General features: G+C 40.1%; 1 protein-coding gene across 1 annotated transcript; it reads left to right on the top strand.

The window, feature by feature from the left end:
- The first annotated feature begins 5,641 nt into the window (after nt 1–5,641).
- Nucleotides 5,642–16,858, top strand: jam3a (junctional adhesion molecule 3a). The gene is made up of 9 exons (XM_072391696.1): nt 5,642–5,793; nt 11,158–11,229; nt 11,337–11,450; nt 11,647–11,799; nt 12,909–13,111; nt 13,681–13,780; nt 14,960–15,086; nt 15,192–15,243; nt 15,764–16,858. Exons 1-9 carry the CDS (start codon nt 5,730–5,732, stop codon nt 15,797–15,799), a joined length of 921 nt encoding a protein of 306 aa, XP_072247797.1. The 5' UTR covers nt 5,642–5,729; the 3' UTR covers nt 15,800–16,858.
- Nucleotides 16,859–17,100: the final 242 nt, after the last annotated feature.

Below are 17,100 nucleotides of genomic sequence, written 5' to 3' on the forward strand. Positions count from 1 at the left end.
CTAAACTATGCATCATTATAATTGTCTAGCTGTATAATTTGTTATTGTCTTATCGAGACCCCACAACAATCTTTGATGTAGAGGAATGACTGAATATGTTGACAGGCTGTGGCTAGAAAAGCTGAAATAAATTTGACAAAAGATTTTTCACAGTTATTATCACACTCCAACAAGACTGGGTAGAACAACACTGATGGAGGACAGTTTATGTTGGAGTAAAATAGAAGTAGGAATAGCATTCTGATAGCATCTAACCCCCCCCCCCCCTCTCTCTCCATGCTGCAGTTCTACAATTCATTTGACTTAGGCTCAAGAGTTCATGTCACCATGGCTGATCACAGACAACAGAATTATCTTTAAGACACTGGAAACATCTGAGTATCTGGGGTCAAAAGACTGGGTGGATACAGGCCTCATCTTTTGAGTCCATGCTTTATTGACTGAAAGGTAACTTGGAACTGCATATATGTCTATGCCTAGTACTGAAATCCATGGAGTTGAAGTACACGATGACAGCTAATTTTAATTCTAAGTAAAAGGACAATGCATCATTGAGTTTCAATGTAATGTTCTACTGGGAAAATGTAGGTTCTGGTATATATGAGGAGGTAACTTGACAACCCACAGATGTTTCAGACCAAACATGCCAAACAAACTGAGAGATAAAAGTTTTAGGCTTAAAACACCCTGTCATACTGGTACAACATCCTGCACTTGTGATGTGAATAAGATGATGGAAAGAGTCCCATGAGTCAACCATGGTGTGAAACTTTAACCTCCCCTGCTTTGTTCATTTGCTTGCCTCTACCATCTGACTGTCAGGTCTGGGAATTTGAGCCGCCTCCTTATCTGAACCTCAAGCTGCTTCTTTAAGTCTCTCTCCTGTTCTCAGGAGCCCTGCAGCTTTTTAAAGCTGAAGCCAAATGTGTGTCAGTTGCAGTCTACAATATGCAGAATAAAAACTCAAACACTACATAGCCCTGGGAATCTCCAAAGTTCCAAGTGCAGACTGCAGCTTAGATACACTCACATTAAGAAGAACAATAAGCGGCAGAAATATTGCGAGGAGAGGGAGACGTCTCGCTTCATGAGCGCACTAATAATAGCTGCAAAGAGGGGGTGGGGGGGCTTTATGGGAATCTTGGAGGAGCAGCCTTCTGATTCTCACAGAGGGTTACTTAGAGATGTAAAAATTTATCAAAGAAAAAGTGACAGTCATGACCAGTACAGATCCAGATAGCAAACATTAGCATTTATTTGAATCTCTGAAGACATGATATACCCTAATCTATCCAACCTGCATGTCATTTATCTTGAGAGTGAACTTTGTGAAGCACCCTAATATGTGTCATACTTCCAGGCTTCCTCAAGTGAAAAAAAATACACGTCTACTTTGTATAGAGCGTACAATTAGTTTGTCTATTAGTCTGTGAATGTCTGAAGCAGACCTGTGTGACAGTGTGTTATCGAAATGCTGCAGCATAGCTGCTGTATATGTTCCTTCCTGTTTGAACTGAGAAAAAAGTATTTTTTTAAAGGGTGCACAGCAGAAGTCTCTACAATAATAATTTAGCTTCTTCAAACTCCTCTCTCTGTGTTGTGTAACTAGTAGCTCAGAAGTTACTGAATGTCTTATCATACAAGCAAATTACATGTGTTTTGGAAAATGTGTGCAGAGTGACCACTGCACAGCTAGCTTATCAAAACCAGCGTTCTGATCCTCAGTCATTCCTCACAGATTCTGAAGTTGTTTGAAGAATTGCATTCAAAATATGCCATTTTGTGATCTAACTCTATTAGACATAAATGTATGCTCCTGATATATCCACAATGTGGAATGTTATGTTGGATAAATGATCAAATTACCTTCCAGGTGACACTACTTTCACAGGAATTTCTTGACCTGAAAGACGCAGCAACATTCTTGTTTTTGTGAGCTGCTGTAGTAGTAGTGTGTAGTAGTGTGAACACATATTCCGGCACTAAAACATCTAACTTTTCCCAGCTTTTCCAAATATTGTTATTAGCGTAACACTGTAAACAAAAGAGATTCAGTTGGGCATCCATCCATTTTCCATGCCTACTTCACCCTGTTCAGGCTTGTTACAGATTATCCAAGCTGTTATTGGGCAAGAATTGGAATACACACTGCACAGTCCATCACAGAGCTATAATGAGCTTGTTTTTGACCTGCGAGAAGATGCTGGTGTACCTAGAAAAAGCCCATAATCTCAGGGGGAACCTGCTAACCACCACACCGCTGTGCCACCTTTGGTTGGACCAGATTTGCCACTGACTCTGACTGGACAGTTCTTCTCAGTGTGGAGAAGAAAGGTTTATGAGCTATAAGATCTAATGTTTTTGTTAGACGCCATGAACATTGCAGGACATCACAGGTGCTTATTGTAGAGGGATGCTTGCACCTGCAGAGCGAGATTTTTTTCCCGGTGCATCACAAAGAAGTAGAAAAACAGCAGATAAGATGTTGACCAAAGTCTCTGGGCTGACCAGTAGGATGTTCACAGAGATAACGAGAGCTTTGTCTGTTGAGTACTGAGGTTTGAAATGCATAAAACACACTTTCTATCTGTTCACTGGTGTACAGGACTGACTTTTCCCAGTAAACCTTTTCCAGCTGATAAAAGTGGAATCTGGATAGCTCTGTGTGGCACGGCAACATCAGTCTGGACAAAAGTCATAGCTTTGTGTAATGATATAAGCAGTCCGTGTCAACAAAGAAGCTGAGGAGAACAATGATTTTGAATGTAGGAAACATTTCAAGGATTGATTGCTGCAGTGTCAAAAAAAACAAACATCTAAAGATTTCGCAGTTCAAACAATGACAAAATATTTAATTTTTCTGACTTTGATTTACTGACTAAAGCTTTCGCCTGAAGTAGAAGATGCATTTGATCATGTACGATCAGTCTTTTGAAGAACCTTCAGAGCGTTTACATTTAAAGGGAATCACACAACTGTCATGAAAAAAAGAATAAGACAAACCACTACTGTTTAATGCAGCATGCAGGCAGATAGATACACGAAGTGAAACTCTGCAAGAAATGGTCATTTTTGATCAATTTCTTGTTTTTTTTCTTATGAGGTTTTCACTGAAGGGCAAAACTGTCTTGTCTGTGTTCTCAAATAGGTGTACCGCGAATGCTAAAACTAAGAATGTATAAAGTGTGTACATATATTCAGCCAGTAGCACCTGAGCAATATACTCTTAATTTATGGAGCAGACACAAACCCTTTCAGTGCACTCTTTCTGTGGTTAGGAAAAATGTTGCTGGCTGATATGTTTTAATATCCTGTGCTTATTCATCACCTTAACTCGACCTCGGCTGGTGTTAGACCTGTCTGTCAAGCTTGCAGGAAGGGCGCTTATGGCTGTGCGACTGGATACACGCTTGATATCAAATCCCAAACTAACTATACTGCATTAATAATATCTGCACAGAGCTACATACTCAAATAATCCGTTGTGGCACAAACACCTCTTACAACAGTCATATACTGCTGCAAACCTGACTCACTGTCATGCTGAGAGGTTGCCACTGTTTAAAATGAATCTCTAAATGTTTGAATATCACAGTTTTCTCTGCACACGATTCTTTTCCCTCGATGTCCTTGCATTTATTACTAAAAAAAGAAAAGCTTGCGGAGCTCCTGGAGTCAGTCATTCTGAAGGAAACATTACAAATCTGCATGTTTAATTGTTGTGTGACTTAATTTAAAAACACATTTTTCTTCGGGGCTTCAACAAAGAGTTACCACAAAGGGGCTTTGCAGCCTAGGAGTGATTGCCTAGCAACGTTTATTACAACAGGACAGGATGTTGTGATGTCGCAGGAGTGCTCAAAGAGGCCAACTGGTTCATTTTCACTTGAGCGTTTGGACAAGATTGTTGAATGCAAAGGTTAATCTGGATGTTCAGCGGACTGTAACATTGCGTTTGAAGTCAGATGAGTTTCTGTTTATTGTGATTATAAGAAACTGCAGATGTTTTTGATGAAGAGCAAAAAAATACCACAGATACTATGACATCACCATGCTGTCCATACATTTCCATTAGATGATATTTTTGTTTTATGGGCTCACTGATATTGTAATTTCTGGTTATACACTGCCACCTACTGTTTTTTTTCCTCTCAGGAGTTCAATCAATTTTTTTTTCATAGTATATAGGAATTTTGCTTCATTGTCAGCTTTATAAATATGCTCATAGGTGATATTACAGTGTTTGAATAAAATCAAACATTGCAATCAAACATATCCTGGTTTAGTCTTCTTTAAATGTTTCATAATCAAAAATTTCCTTTTGCCTTGCTTAGTCATGAATATATATGTATATATTTGTTCTTCTTCTTTCTGCTGATGAGAGTTGATCTGGAGGAAACGGGACAGGTGTTGACATTATGACCAAAAAGAGCCTTGGCACCAGGATTCAACGGCATTTCCGGTCCGTGGAGGGTGCATCTTCCGCTCTGATGCCCTTGTAGTGATTTTTAAAGTAGTGTAATCAATGCAGTTGACGCCCCTCGTTGTGGTCTTACAGGCAATAACCATAGATACATGGATAGAATCCTCCAAAAACACGTTTTTGGCATTTAAAATTTGAGTTCAAAACCAACAATGTGACAACAGTAAAGACTAGCTTTTTATTTATAGCTGTATATTTTCAGGTGTTTACAGGATTTCTTTCCTCTGAAGTGGAAGCTTCCTATACATATGTGCTCGAGATATGTCTTCATATTAACATTTAAAGGGTAAATACTGTATATCCCAAAGTTTGTTAATACCAAAAATCCCAGGACATGAAAATACTGAAAAAATGGTCACACCGTACTACGATTACTACTACTACTGATTATAATAATAATGATAACTATAATACCAAAGACGGAAGTGTTTTTTGCAGCATAAAGATCAATAACAGATTAATGAATAATAACTGTTAGTCAATGTAAAAGAAGTTATTCTGTTGAGTCATTGCGACAGACTGGAGTGGCCTCCTCTAATCCCTTAAAGGAATTTCATATCCTTCAACTTAAACTTGTTTTCATTAACAGGTGAAACAACAAAAAGTATTAATTCCTGCGAACTAACAATGACAGAAATGAGATGAAATAACCTGATTGTGACAGCAACTGATCTCAGTGAGGGTTACCACAAAGAGACACAAAATGACAAGAAATTGTCAAAATGACACGCACTCAAAGAGAGAAAAACACAACAACAACAAAAGAAAGACTTCCAGAGTCTGTTTGTTTTTCCTTTTGATTTCTGAGTCTTCTGGGTGTTGTCCTCGGTAGAAGTGCGAACTTTCTACACTTTGTGCCCAGGGTGCACTGCTGTTTCGTAATCTGTTCTTAAACCTGATTTTGAACACGACAAGATATGAAAGATAAAAGATGAATAGTGAAAATTAAATCACTGGCATTGTTCTTCTAATTTTTACGTTCAAAAAACACGACCACTAGATGGCGCAGGTCACTTGTTTCCCACGATACCTCTCAGAGAGCGTTGTGTGTGTGTGTGAGGAGGAGGAGGAGGAGGAGGAGAACATCTTTGGCACCGCCTCCAGCCTCCCAGACAGCGTTCAGGGTACCTTTACAGAAGAGGCATTGTAGCTATGGAAACTCGTCGATGGCAACATCCACCAGTCTTTTCTGGCCCCATCCTCATACCTCTCAGAGGTGCTCAGTGTGTGCAGCTGTAACCGATAAATGATACACGGCAAGATGGCGATTGCGAGACTCGTAGCTTGTTTTGTTCTTTACACCACTCTTGGTAAGTTATTCTCCCCTTTCACATGGCTGTTATCAAGGCGCGCTTAACAAGGGAAGGCTACCTTCAGTTAAATCAGAACCATGACGGAACTGTCAGTGCTAACGGTAGACCAGACGTTAGCTTGAAACGAAGAGGCTTAGAGATACCAAAAAAGCTTCGTTGTTTGGTAGTGCATTGTTTTAATGGGCAGTTTCACTGTCAGCCAGACGTCTTCTCACTAAAACAAACGTTAAATTTAAGCTGAAAAGGACGTGAGGGCATTTTGAATCGAACCGTTTGCTAACGTTACAGCAAAAGGACAAAAAAAAAAGAAGAAATTTCTGTATTTCTTTCATTTGCTGCAGAAACATTGAAGCAGATGTGTTTGCTTGTCTCAGGCGACTGTGTCTTGGGAAATTTCCAGACTGAAAAGCAATGTTTTGTTAAATGCAAAGGGACAGCCACATGGTGGTGACCCCTGGGTTTCAGAAATCCCAGGCCCGCAAGAGCATCAATACATCTGCTGCATGCTTATATTTAAGCTACAGTGTGCCGCATCCTATATTTTAGACACAGCGACTTTATAGAGTAATGCAAATGATTTGCTTGGATCCTGTTTAAGTTTTGACTGACCTTTCTTGATTATGTGGCGTATGTGACGCTGAGTTGGGAGTAAGTAGTGAGGCAGGTTAAGGGCATGATGAAGATGATATGCGGCAACAGCTGGTGATTGATTTTATCTGCCCTCAAAGACACCAGCGGTGGCTCGTGTCTTAGAGTTTAAATTTTGGCCCCAATGACTGCATGACTGATGGGCAGAGCCTCATTTGTTAAGCTTTTGAGTAGGGATGCACAATGATGATCAGCATTTCACTGGTATTGGCTTTTAGGATGATGCACCATCATCTGATCCAAAATCAAAGCTGATTCTCTGACGGTCAGATTTGCTCTGATATTGTCTAGGGTCGAGCATCATCTGTTTTGGTTGAAAATGCTCAAAGCTGTCTGCAATTAGGAAGAAAAAACAGGTGCCTCCATTGGTATCAGCATTGGCCAAAATGCTATGGAGTGTAGCAGCATATTTAAGATCTGCAAAAAATGGAATATTGTGCATCCCTACTGACATAACAGCTCTTCTGGTCCCAAAACCCAGGAATTGGACTGTGCAAGTGGGTTAATGCAGTTCCCCACCACAGTAACAGGAGAAATCATACAAATTCATGCTTTTAGACCAGTATTAACAGTCTAAGTTTTGACCTCAAATTTTAAACTGCGGTTATGTTTGAATAATGAATAAGGAAGAGAACCGGTATTGTTTAATTCATGCAGAAAAGGCTGAAATGTTTGGGTTAAGTAAGCTGAAAATAATGCTGGTACCTTGTTCTTGTTCTGACTTTGGAGTAACATAGTGTTCATCTTAACTGTATCTCTACATCTTTCTTTTGAGTTTGATGGCAAAAATCCTGCCATTCCACTCTAGCTTACACCGTTCGCAGAGGAAATATGAGATCCAGAGAACACAGAACGGACATATATCCAGGTCCCTCTGAAAGCCAGTGACATGCCATTTAAAATCAAACATAACCAAACCTAATCCTCACGTTTGAGACTGGAACCACTGGAGTATTTGGCTTTTTTGTTTTGTTTTAGAGACTATTAAACTATTGTCATGAGAGATTAATTTCCTTTTGGCTAACTCGCTGAAATCATGTGCCACGAACTCTGCCAAATCACAACATTGTTGAGGTTTTGTTCACATTTTCCAAGACAGCAGAACAGACTCCTGCATACCGTCAAAGACCTTTATCTCATTTACGTATTCATCCCCTTTGATTCTGACTCTCAGCACAAGAATCCCCACCTGGTGAATTTCTTGAATCTACCTCGTCAAACACGTTTTATCAGTCAGAAGCCATCTTGAGTAGGAACTGGCTGTAAGTGTCCAGCTGATTGCTTTCTACAAAGGTCGTCCTGGTGACTTTAGACAAAACAATCTTGAATGCGGTTATGTTAACAAACGTAAGCCCATGGGAATAACTACATGCTGAAGTGGAAAAAAATGTAAACAAATCAACAAGGACACACCCCCACATGATGAATATGAGAGCAATTGGTATTTTGGAAAAACTTTGTATCTCCGCTTAAGATCATCATGAGTTTGCTTTCCGTTGCCTCACCAGGATGTTTGAGCTGCAGGGGTAAAACATACTGGAGCTACATCTTGTTGCTCTTGGCTCCCGCCGTGATGCTTTCTTCACCCGTGTCATATTTGTAGCCTCCGATGATTGGGGTGGGGGGGGACCAGAGTTCACATGTCTCTTTCTTACATTTCCCTTAAGAACTAATCCCAATATGACTGTTTTAGTTTAATTTAGCGGAAGGATTTTTACGCTGTCACCCCAGAATGCTGTGAATCCCAGTGGTCCTTGCCCCCATCGTCAGCCTTCAGCACGTATGTGCAGCGACTGCACTGGAATGTCTGGGAATAAGCTTTTTTTAGATGCACTGCTTCAACAACTTTTGCTGCTTGGATCGGGATGGGTGGTTGTTTTCCTGCTACGCACATAAGAGGATTGCAGAATTTGGCTATTTAATAGCAGGGTTCTCTTAGACCGGGCTATAGACCCATTTCGTGTGTGCTTTACAATAAGAGAGGGATTAAAATGAGGCTTTGTTTGCTTTCCAGCGAGCACTGAGATTATTTTCATAAATCAGAAAGTACTTTCTTCTCTTTAGCCTACATTGTGTCACGCGGGGACAACAAAGCATTGTTGTCTGAAGGCTTTTATTCTAGGTTTGCATTAATAATTAGTTACACATTGTCTTGTTAATTGACTGTGGTTAGTCTTTCCCACGGCCTCCATTTGTTGTTTTTTTGGTAACAGATGAAAAGAAACCTCTTATATGTTAATATTGTTGCATTTGACCCATGGCCCAATGTATCCTACAACCACAATCCAAAAATTGTGTAATACAAATGAGAAGGACTAAAATCTTGTCTATTTTTTTTGTCTAAATGGACATGGGGGTAATGACCTTTTGTTTCAGTGCTTATCAAAACAGATGTTCTCTAACAAATCTAAAGTGTTTCCTCATAACTTAGAATAACAGATGACACACAGTTATGTTGCAACCTGAAAGCCGTTGATTTTTTGTTCTTGTCGTAACATTTGATTAAATGTTTTAATCTGTGAGGGTGCCACAGTTTTTTTTTTCTTCTTTCCTACCTAAAAATGAGTCCTGATTTAGCTCTGCAGTGTCTGAGCTGTGCAAGAAACAGGCTAGAAAGCGACCTCAAGGCCCAGTACGTGCATATGCCGAGGGAGCTCTCCTCATGTCTCACAGGATGTCCAGTCACAGCGGTGGTAAAAATAGATCTTGATGTACAGAGTGGGAAAGTCAGCAACAGAGACGGAAGCTGAGACCTGGGAGTCAAATCCCATCAGTGTCCTCGGCTGTGCTTCTATGACCGGACGCTGTGGCAGGACCCATGTTTTCTTCATTTTCCGGCTGAGCATCAGCTAGCTCCCTTTGTCATTCTGTGCAGCACATCTCAGGGTCAGTCGCCTGCTAACAAGGCTCCTTTGAATAAATACCTCTGAGTGCACATTGCCTGGGGCACGCAGGCTTGTCTCGTTGTATTCAGGAGCTGCTCGGTTGACTATTATTGTCTTATTTCTGCCCTCATTTGAAGCCCTTTGTGCTCCCCCCACAGGGAGCAGGAATGCTTTCATTACTGAGCACGGGTGCTGTTATTTGCATGTGTACCCAGCAATTACTGCATTTGGATGTGGCTCAGACAAAAAAGGTTGAGTGTAGGGTACCAGTGGAAGGCAGAATAATACTTATTTATACTTGCCAGTTTTAAGCAGACACAATGAACAGCAATTTTCAGATTTTCTTCATTTGCTGTGACACTGTACACTCCTCTCCCCCAAATGTACACATTTTCCACCTTAAATCTGCTGCCCCAGTTTTGACAGAATTTGTGAATTATACCACTTGCCATTAAAGTCTGGCATTTGTAAAGTAACATTGATTGCTTTAAGCGGTTCACTTAAGCACTGAAGTTGAAATAAAGTACAGCATCACGTGTGTTCGGGCCAGAGGGAAAACTAGATGGGGGATTTAAGTATGGTTCAAATATGAGCACAATCCCACTGTTAGCTATTTTATTTCTCTACTCGTTGATTTGTGTTGGGACTTGGATGAATTCTTTATTTTATAAACCTCAGGATGCATTAGTGGAACATTTAGCGATTAAAGTCTCGGACGTTTTATAGATTAAATTAATTGGATCTCACGATCTTTTACAGCGTATAAACATTTTTATCACAGCCAAGTCGATAAACAACACACTCTTTCACCCAAGCAATCACTTTTTCCTGTGACTGTGGGCTTTGTTGCTGGTTTATTCATACGTTGAGGTAACATTTGATGAAAAAGAAACTGAAGCTGTCTGCTTTAATGGGTGGCACATCATTGATCAATTCCAGCTGTTCCTCAAAGGCATATCGTCATCCAAACGCTAGTGAGGCGAAAGGAACTAGTGATGCAGATGATCACATTTTAACAACTGTGATTTGGCAGATATTAAGCATTGCTGGAATAGATCATTTTTAAGTTGATAAAACAAATTCCTTTTCATTTGTTCTTCTCTTATGAGGTCATGCAAAATCAATTTGATCTAACGTATGATTCAATAACAAGCAAATCCCTCGAAGTCATTGTGACATTTAGTTTTCTGTATTAATACAGAAAGAAGACTATTGTCATGTCTTGACACGTGACTTGTTTCAAGTTCATCGTCTTAAAACTTCCTCTAAAAGAATCTTTTTTTAAAAAAGGCTGAAATTCAACGCTCTCAGTTGGCGTTTCATTTCAGATACAGTGTGTTGGATTAAAGCCAAAACAATAAAGAAATTGGGTCACTGTCCAGATATTTACAGGCACCTCTGAATTAATCTTGTCATTGCAACAGTTTAATATTTCGCCGTCCCTCTTTTTAATGATTCGTCACCATGGAGACAATTATGCCATAAACCACCAGAGAGGAATCAAATGAAATATTTCGACAGAATATTTCAGTGAGTTTAATTTGACGATATATTCTGTGTGATCCACATTTTCAACAAACTGTAGAACTTAGTCGTTTCGGCCCCAGGCGTATGTCTCCTTAAATAGAAATGAGAAGTAATTAATGAGACGTTTTTACACAAAGTCAGATCCCAAGGCTCTCAGGCTCCTCTTATTTATCGGACTAATCCACTGGTTATTAGGCAACTTTCCCAGCTGATAATGTGTGCTGATGAAAATGCTTGGGTGCAACCAGGGTCACTCAGTGTTTAGTTTGTCACTTCTTTTTTTTTCTATATTTTCCAACAGGTCACATTCCATCATCGCTTGGGGTAATCCTCCGAACCACAGACAAGATTGTGTGGGCAAATGAGTTTGAGCGTAAGTTGAAGGATCACTCTAGCCCATTTAGACAATGTTCCTTTTTTTATTTTGACGATTTCGACTCCCTTTCGCCTTCTCTCACGCATCCTGCTTTTTCTCCACAGCCATCGAACTGACCTGTTTGATAGAGTCCATCTCAACCAACAACCCAAGGATCGAATGGAAAAAGATAAAGAATGGTGTCCCCAGTTATGTGTACTTTCAGAACAGGGTAGCAGGTAAATCTCTTGCCCATCAACCACTAGACCACAGCAATTTCAAGGCAATGCCTCAGAACTCAAAGCTCAGCTGAATGAATGGTACCTTTAAACAACTTGGCACCAAACTCTGCTTTTGAACTGTGGAGTCACACTGTGTATTTGAATGAGCAATTGTAAAGTGTTCTCTTTTTTCTCTCTCTCTTTAAAAAAAAAGGGGACTTGGAGAACAGAGCTCAACTCAGAGAGCCAGCCAACATTCTGATCTTCAACACCACTCGATCAGACACTGCAGAGTACCGCTGCGAGGTGGCCGCCATCGACGATCAAAGGGACTTTGATGAAATACTTATTAGCCTTGCCGTTAGAGGTATTGAGAGCAGATACACCACATCCCTGACCTGTTCATGACTGACTAAAACGTGTATACCACCAAGAGATTTACTGCAGATTTATAGTTTTTGTTTCTATACATTGACATTCTACATTGACGTTTTGGGAAATGTACACTTCCTCGCTTTCATATCCAGGGTTAGATCAAGAGATCAATAGCTCCCTTTTTTTAAAAGTATTCAACCGTTGTAACTGTGGGGTTGCTTGGCAACCAGTTGTTGCTTCAAGAGTTGCTTGTAGCTTAAACTAATGAGCTGCTGGGACAGAAATCTGCAGTGACACGCAGCGGGCCTGTAAGCTTCACCGCTTACCAACCAGACCCAGGAGAAGACAAAAGACAACGTTACACAAGAGGTGTTAATATTGCTTGTAGCTGTATAATAAGCACACAAACTGAGTGGAATATGTGTTGCTTCTAAAGATATTGTAAATGTACAGTAACTGTTTGAAAGCAGGAGAACAGTCAGAGTTACTGCGAGCAGAAGAAAAGGCCTTGGGGTTAGGGTCTGTTTGCTGCATTTGTTTGCTGCAGTCAGTGGGAAACTTTGCTTGATCACCCGATGGCTGGCTACTCACTACATCCTTGACATTAGACACGGCTCCTGGAGCAGACCGTTGCACGCACACGGTCTGGCACTCAAAAGGAAGAGTGTCAGCAGTGTTTGCTGCATGAGGCATAAATATACAATGGACTGAAGGCACACTCAGACGCTTTTGAGCTGTATCAATTCAGTGAGTCACTGGGACAGCAAACGTGAAATCCCTCCAACTTGTACATGCACAACCACCCGCAGTCGGTGTCATTGTTGATGATCCACAGCTATTCTGTTACAGTTGTATTCACCTTCTCATTTAACGCCAAGCAAGGAAGTGAATTTGTACGTCTTGTGATGTCTGCCTTATCACTATTCACATTTTATGCACCATGTGTTAAATTATATTCACGCATAATGGAAGAATCCAAACTTCCTGGATAAACTTAATTTACTGCTGGCTCTTTATGCCTTACGCTGTGGTATCAGTAGTGCGCAGCGTAAAGATTGAACAAGCTGTCGTAGACTGATGTGAGTTCTGGCTTGTGTGCAGTGAAGCCTGTTGTACCGCGGTGCAGCGTGCCGGAGGCTGTCACAGTAGGAACGTCCACCGAGCTGCGATGTCTGGAGAACGAGGGCTTCCCTGCTTCCCAGTACCGCTGGTTCCACAACAACGAGGAGCTTCCACAGGACCCCAAAAGCAGCCTGAGATTTGTCAACTTCTCCTACAGCATCAACCCCGACACTGGAGGCCTGGTACGAGAGACAGGGGCACAAGCTTGCCTGCTACTACAACATTAAGTGCTTGTTTATTTTATTTTAGTCTGTACAAACGATCACTGGCAGCATGGTAAGAATTATTTATTATTACTATAATATTGTAAATTGGAAGTTTTTGGATGGGACTCTTTTTTTAAGGATATAGTCAATTACAGCTCATATAAAGTAAACAGCTTAACCAGAATAAAACCTTAACCATGGAATGAGTAAGAGCAATTTAATCCCTGTGTGTAAAGATAGCCAGTGAGGAGGCTTACCCAAACACTGGCATATGAAAGCAGGATAGTGCTGCATTCAAAGCCAAGCTGGCATGTTCATAATTTACTTTAACAACATCAGATCCCCATAAAAGTTTAACATATGGCAGTTGTCAGAAATCTAGGGACCATAATACCAAGCTTATTGTCTCGTCCATATGGTGAATTGTCACCGCACAGTATTTAGACCGTCATGAAGTCATCCCACTGCCAGACATCTCATAGCATTGTGTTGACAATTCCGCCGTGTGTCAGAGCACTGACACTTTTCTAAAAATGTCTCCTCAGAAATTTCGACGGGTGAGGAAAGAAGATGCTGGGGAGTACTACTGCCAAGCAAAGAATGATGCGGGGCATGCACAGTGCCCCCCACAAATTATGGAAGTCTGTGAGTGACATGCACACAGACACACAGTTTGGCTTTCAACCTTAAAGCAGAATCAGACAATGTGTTTGAATAAGAGAGATGCTGAAAGGGGTAGTTAAAGGTAAAAGGGAGGTGGACAAAGTGAGAATGAAGGTCAAACACTAAAACAACATGCATAACGTGTTAAAAACCAACATCCACCTTCATTCGATCCACTTTACACATGTCTTTTTTTTTGTTATCGGTCCTGGAGAGCCAGAGCTTATACTTACATGCTGTCAAGCTATCAGTGTGTCACAGGGTCAGCAGTGTATTAAAGTCCAGTTGTGTTCGCAAGGTTACACTGAGAAGAACTCATACAAACATCCCACTGATGTACCGTAATCCATCCAGCCATCCATTTTCTATATCCGCTTAATCCAATTTAGCTCAGCTGTTATTGGGAGAGACGCAGGGTCACCCTGGACAGGTCGCCAGTCCCACTGATGTAATATATAGTATATACATATATATATATGTTGGTAATGAAAGTTGGTTGTACCTCAGAGTATTTTTGGCATACTTACGTAGCTCAGTGTCACAATTTACAAATTAGCCTCAAAGAGTTTAAAACATCCGTTGTCTGAGCAGAGGCAACATTTTGGTGTTGAAAAAGTGAACGCATAATAACCTCCTCTGGTCAGGTCAGCTTTAAAGTAGGTTCATGCAGCGCAACTTGACAGGTAAAATCCAACAGGCAGATTTATTAACTAAACAGGAGTCATAAAGCAAACTTCACAGAAAAGAGGCAAACAGGGAATCCAGCTACCAAGGAAGGGTTGAAAATCCAATAGCAAACAGTGACTATGGGGAAAAAGCAGAAGGCAGAAAGGTCATACACTTATTGGACCTCTCACGAAGAATAAGACAAAATAAGTTTAAACATTAAACAGGAAGAGAATGACAAGATGAATAAACAATTACAAAACAGAACAAAACCCCTGTCCAAGAAAGCTTTTCATTGGACGCAAAATGAGTCTGTGCTCAAAATGAATCATCAACAGTTATTCAATCACTTTCCAGGAAATTAAAAACCTCAACGGGAAATTTAAAGTGTCTTTCTTATCGTTTGGCCTCATACTAGCGCGTAGGTGACCTATGGAGCAAAGCATGTTTGATTACATGTGGACTTCAAGCTATTCTTTCTGTGTGCCGTTGCAGATGATGTTGACATCCTTGGCATTTTCCTCAAGTCAGCTGGTGGACTGGCTGTATTCATCTGTTTGGTCCTTTGCTTGTATTCTCTTAGACGTGTGTGCGTTCAGAATAAAGGTCACAATGAGAATAAGTGAGTAAAACGTGCAGTTATGAAGGCCAGACAGAATGGTATGAAATCCTTAAGTGTGTGTTATGGATATAGCATTTTATCTGGTTTTCTGCTCATCTTTTTCAGCTACAATTGGCCGGCACAGAACGATGCCGTTGACTACGGCGATGCAGATGAGGTAAACAAAACCACAGCACTGGCTGCACGGGGGTGTGCTTTGAAGTGGGATTAATGGCTTAGTGAAGTTTAACCTAAAGTCAGAGTTTTCAGTGTCACACCAATGGCTTTCTTTTAACTCGGCTAGATCACCATGGTAACTTGCTCGGATTAGATTGCTTGTAAACAGCACCATCCTTTCACTGATTCTTTGCCTCACGATACCCCAGACAGCAAAATCAAAAACTACATTTAATTGCAGTTTCTTCTTGTCCTAATTTGCAGCCTTTTTTTAAAGTAATGACTTTTACATTCTTCACTCCATTCACACAACGCTGTATTTAGTGTCAAAGATGTGTTCAATGAGGGGGTCAAACCCCACTTATTTTTTATGTGAGCCTGAACAGGAAAGCCTGGGTTAACAGAGAACGATCATAACCACTGTTGTAGCTGCCATTAGCTCGCTAGCTTGCTTCACCAGGAACACGTTATTGTCCTGAGGGTATTTTTTTTACTAACTCTGTGCTTTCTGTTTTTCACAGGGTCATTTCCGTCACAAGTCTTCCTTCATCATTTGACAGCTGGCGCAGAGAATAAAATCTAACAAGACAAAAACAAAAGCTGTTCTGGTTAACATGCAACAATGATGCTCGAGCTGATGAAGTTCAAGGTTTAACATGGCACATTACTCTCTGATGCACATCAATATCAACTGACTTGCCAAAGTATTATTAATTAAATTTTCCTCTCCTTGTATTGATTTCCTTTAAAGTATTTGGGTTCCTTGCTCCTTTTTTTAAATTTAAAAAAAAAATTATTCATTATTCATTTTCCAACATAATTGTAACTTACAATATAAGCATTTCAAAGCTGTGAAATTTGATATTTGGCTGTCGGTGTTATCACAGGTTACTGTAAACTACATTCCCTCACCATTTTTTGGATACGTCCTTTTTGATAACTTTGAAATTTTTTACTGTTTTGGGGGAACTCGTCACCTGATGAACATGTCCGTAATTGTTTCACATGCAGATGAGTCAAACCTTGTCTTTGTATATACTGTAGATATAGAGGCAGTAAGTAGCAGACTGTAAAAGGTTGGTCAGTTTAAAGTCATGAGGCACAATTTATCAGCCTTTTTAATATATTCGCTAATGGGATAATACGTACAAGTACAGATTAAATTATAAATTTGAATATCCTATATCCCGCTATGCTGCAAAGTCAATAATTACTATGAAAATGGTGAAGTATGAGTTTTTGGAGTGCTGTTTCTGTGTATAAGTGACCTTTTGTGCTTTACTAGTTATTTTAGAGTATTGGACATATTGTCCAGTTTGAATTATATGCACATACATGCATACTTTTTTTTTTACCGTTTAATTTAATGCATTGCACTCCATACCTTGTTGTAAATACTGAAATAACCTGTTTGTTGGAAATAAATTCACAGTATTTACTGTTGAGTGTGTTTTTGCAGTGTTGCAGCCGTCGGTAACAACAGTATGTCCTTTCAGACGTTTGTGTCAATGTTTTGTGTAACAACTCAGGAACTGTCGTAAAATATCTGCTGTTCATTTGATATTAATGCTGTACGTTACTGTTATTTTGTTACTATTAAATCCGTTTGAACTGTACATGCTTCAGATGGTTTGTTGTGTGAATGTTTTGGTCAGATTTCATTGGCGGAAAATAATTTTCATAACGGATCAACTGTACAGAGGGAGGCCATTGTGAAAATAAGTTATTTATGAAAATATAATGAGGCATCTGGGCAATGAAGGAAAAATGTTCAAACGCTATCGCACTGAAAATTATGGATTTATTTGTTGTTTTTTAACAAGCACAACTGCCAGCGAGGCCACAGTTGCTGGTTGAC

The sequence above is a fragment of the Leuresthes tenuis genome, unplaced genomic scaffold (genome assembly GCF_036924035.1).
Source record: "Leuresthes tenuis unplaced genomic scaffold, fLeuTen1.0.hap1 SCAF_9, whole genome shotgun sequence".
Taxonomy (NCBI): Eukaryota; Metazoa; Chordata; class Actinopteri; order Atheriniformes; family Atherinopsidae; genus Leuresthes; species Leuresthes tenuis.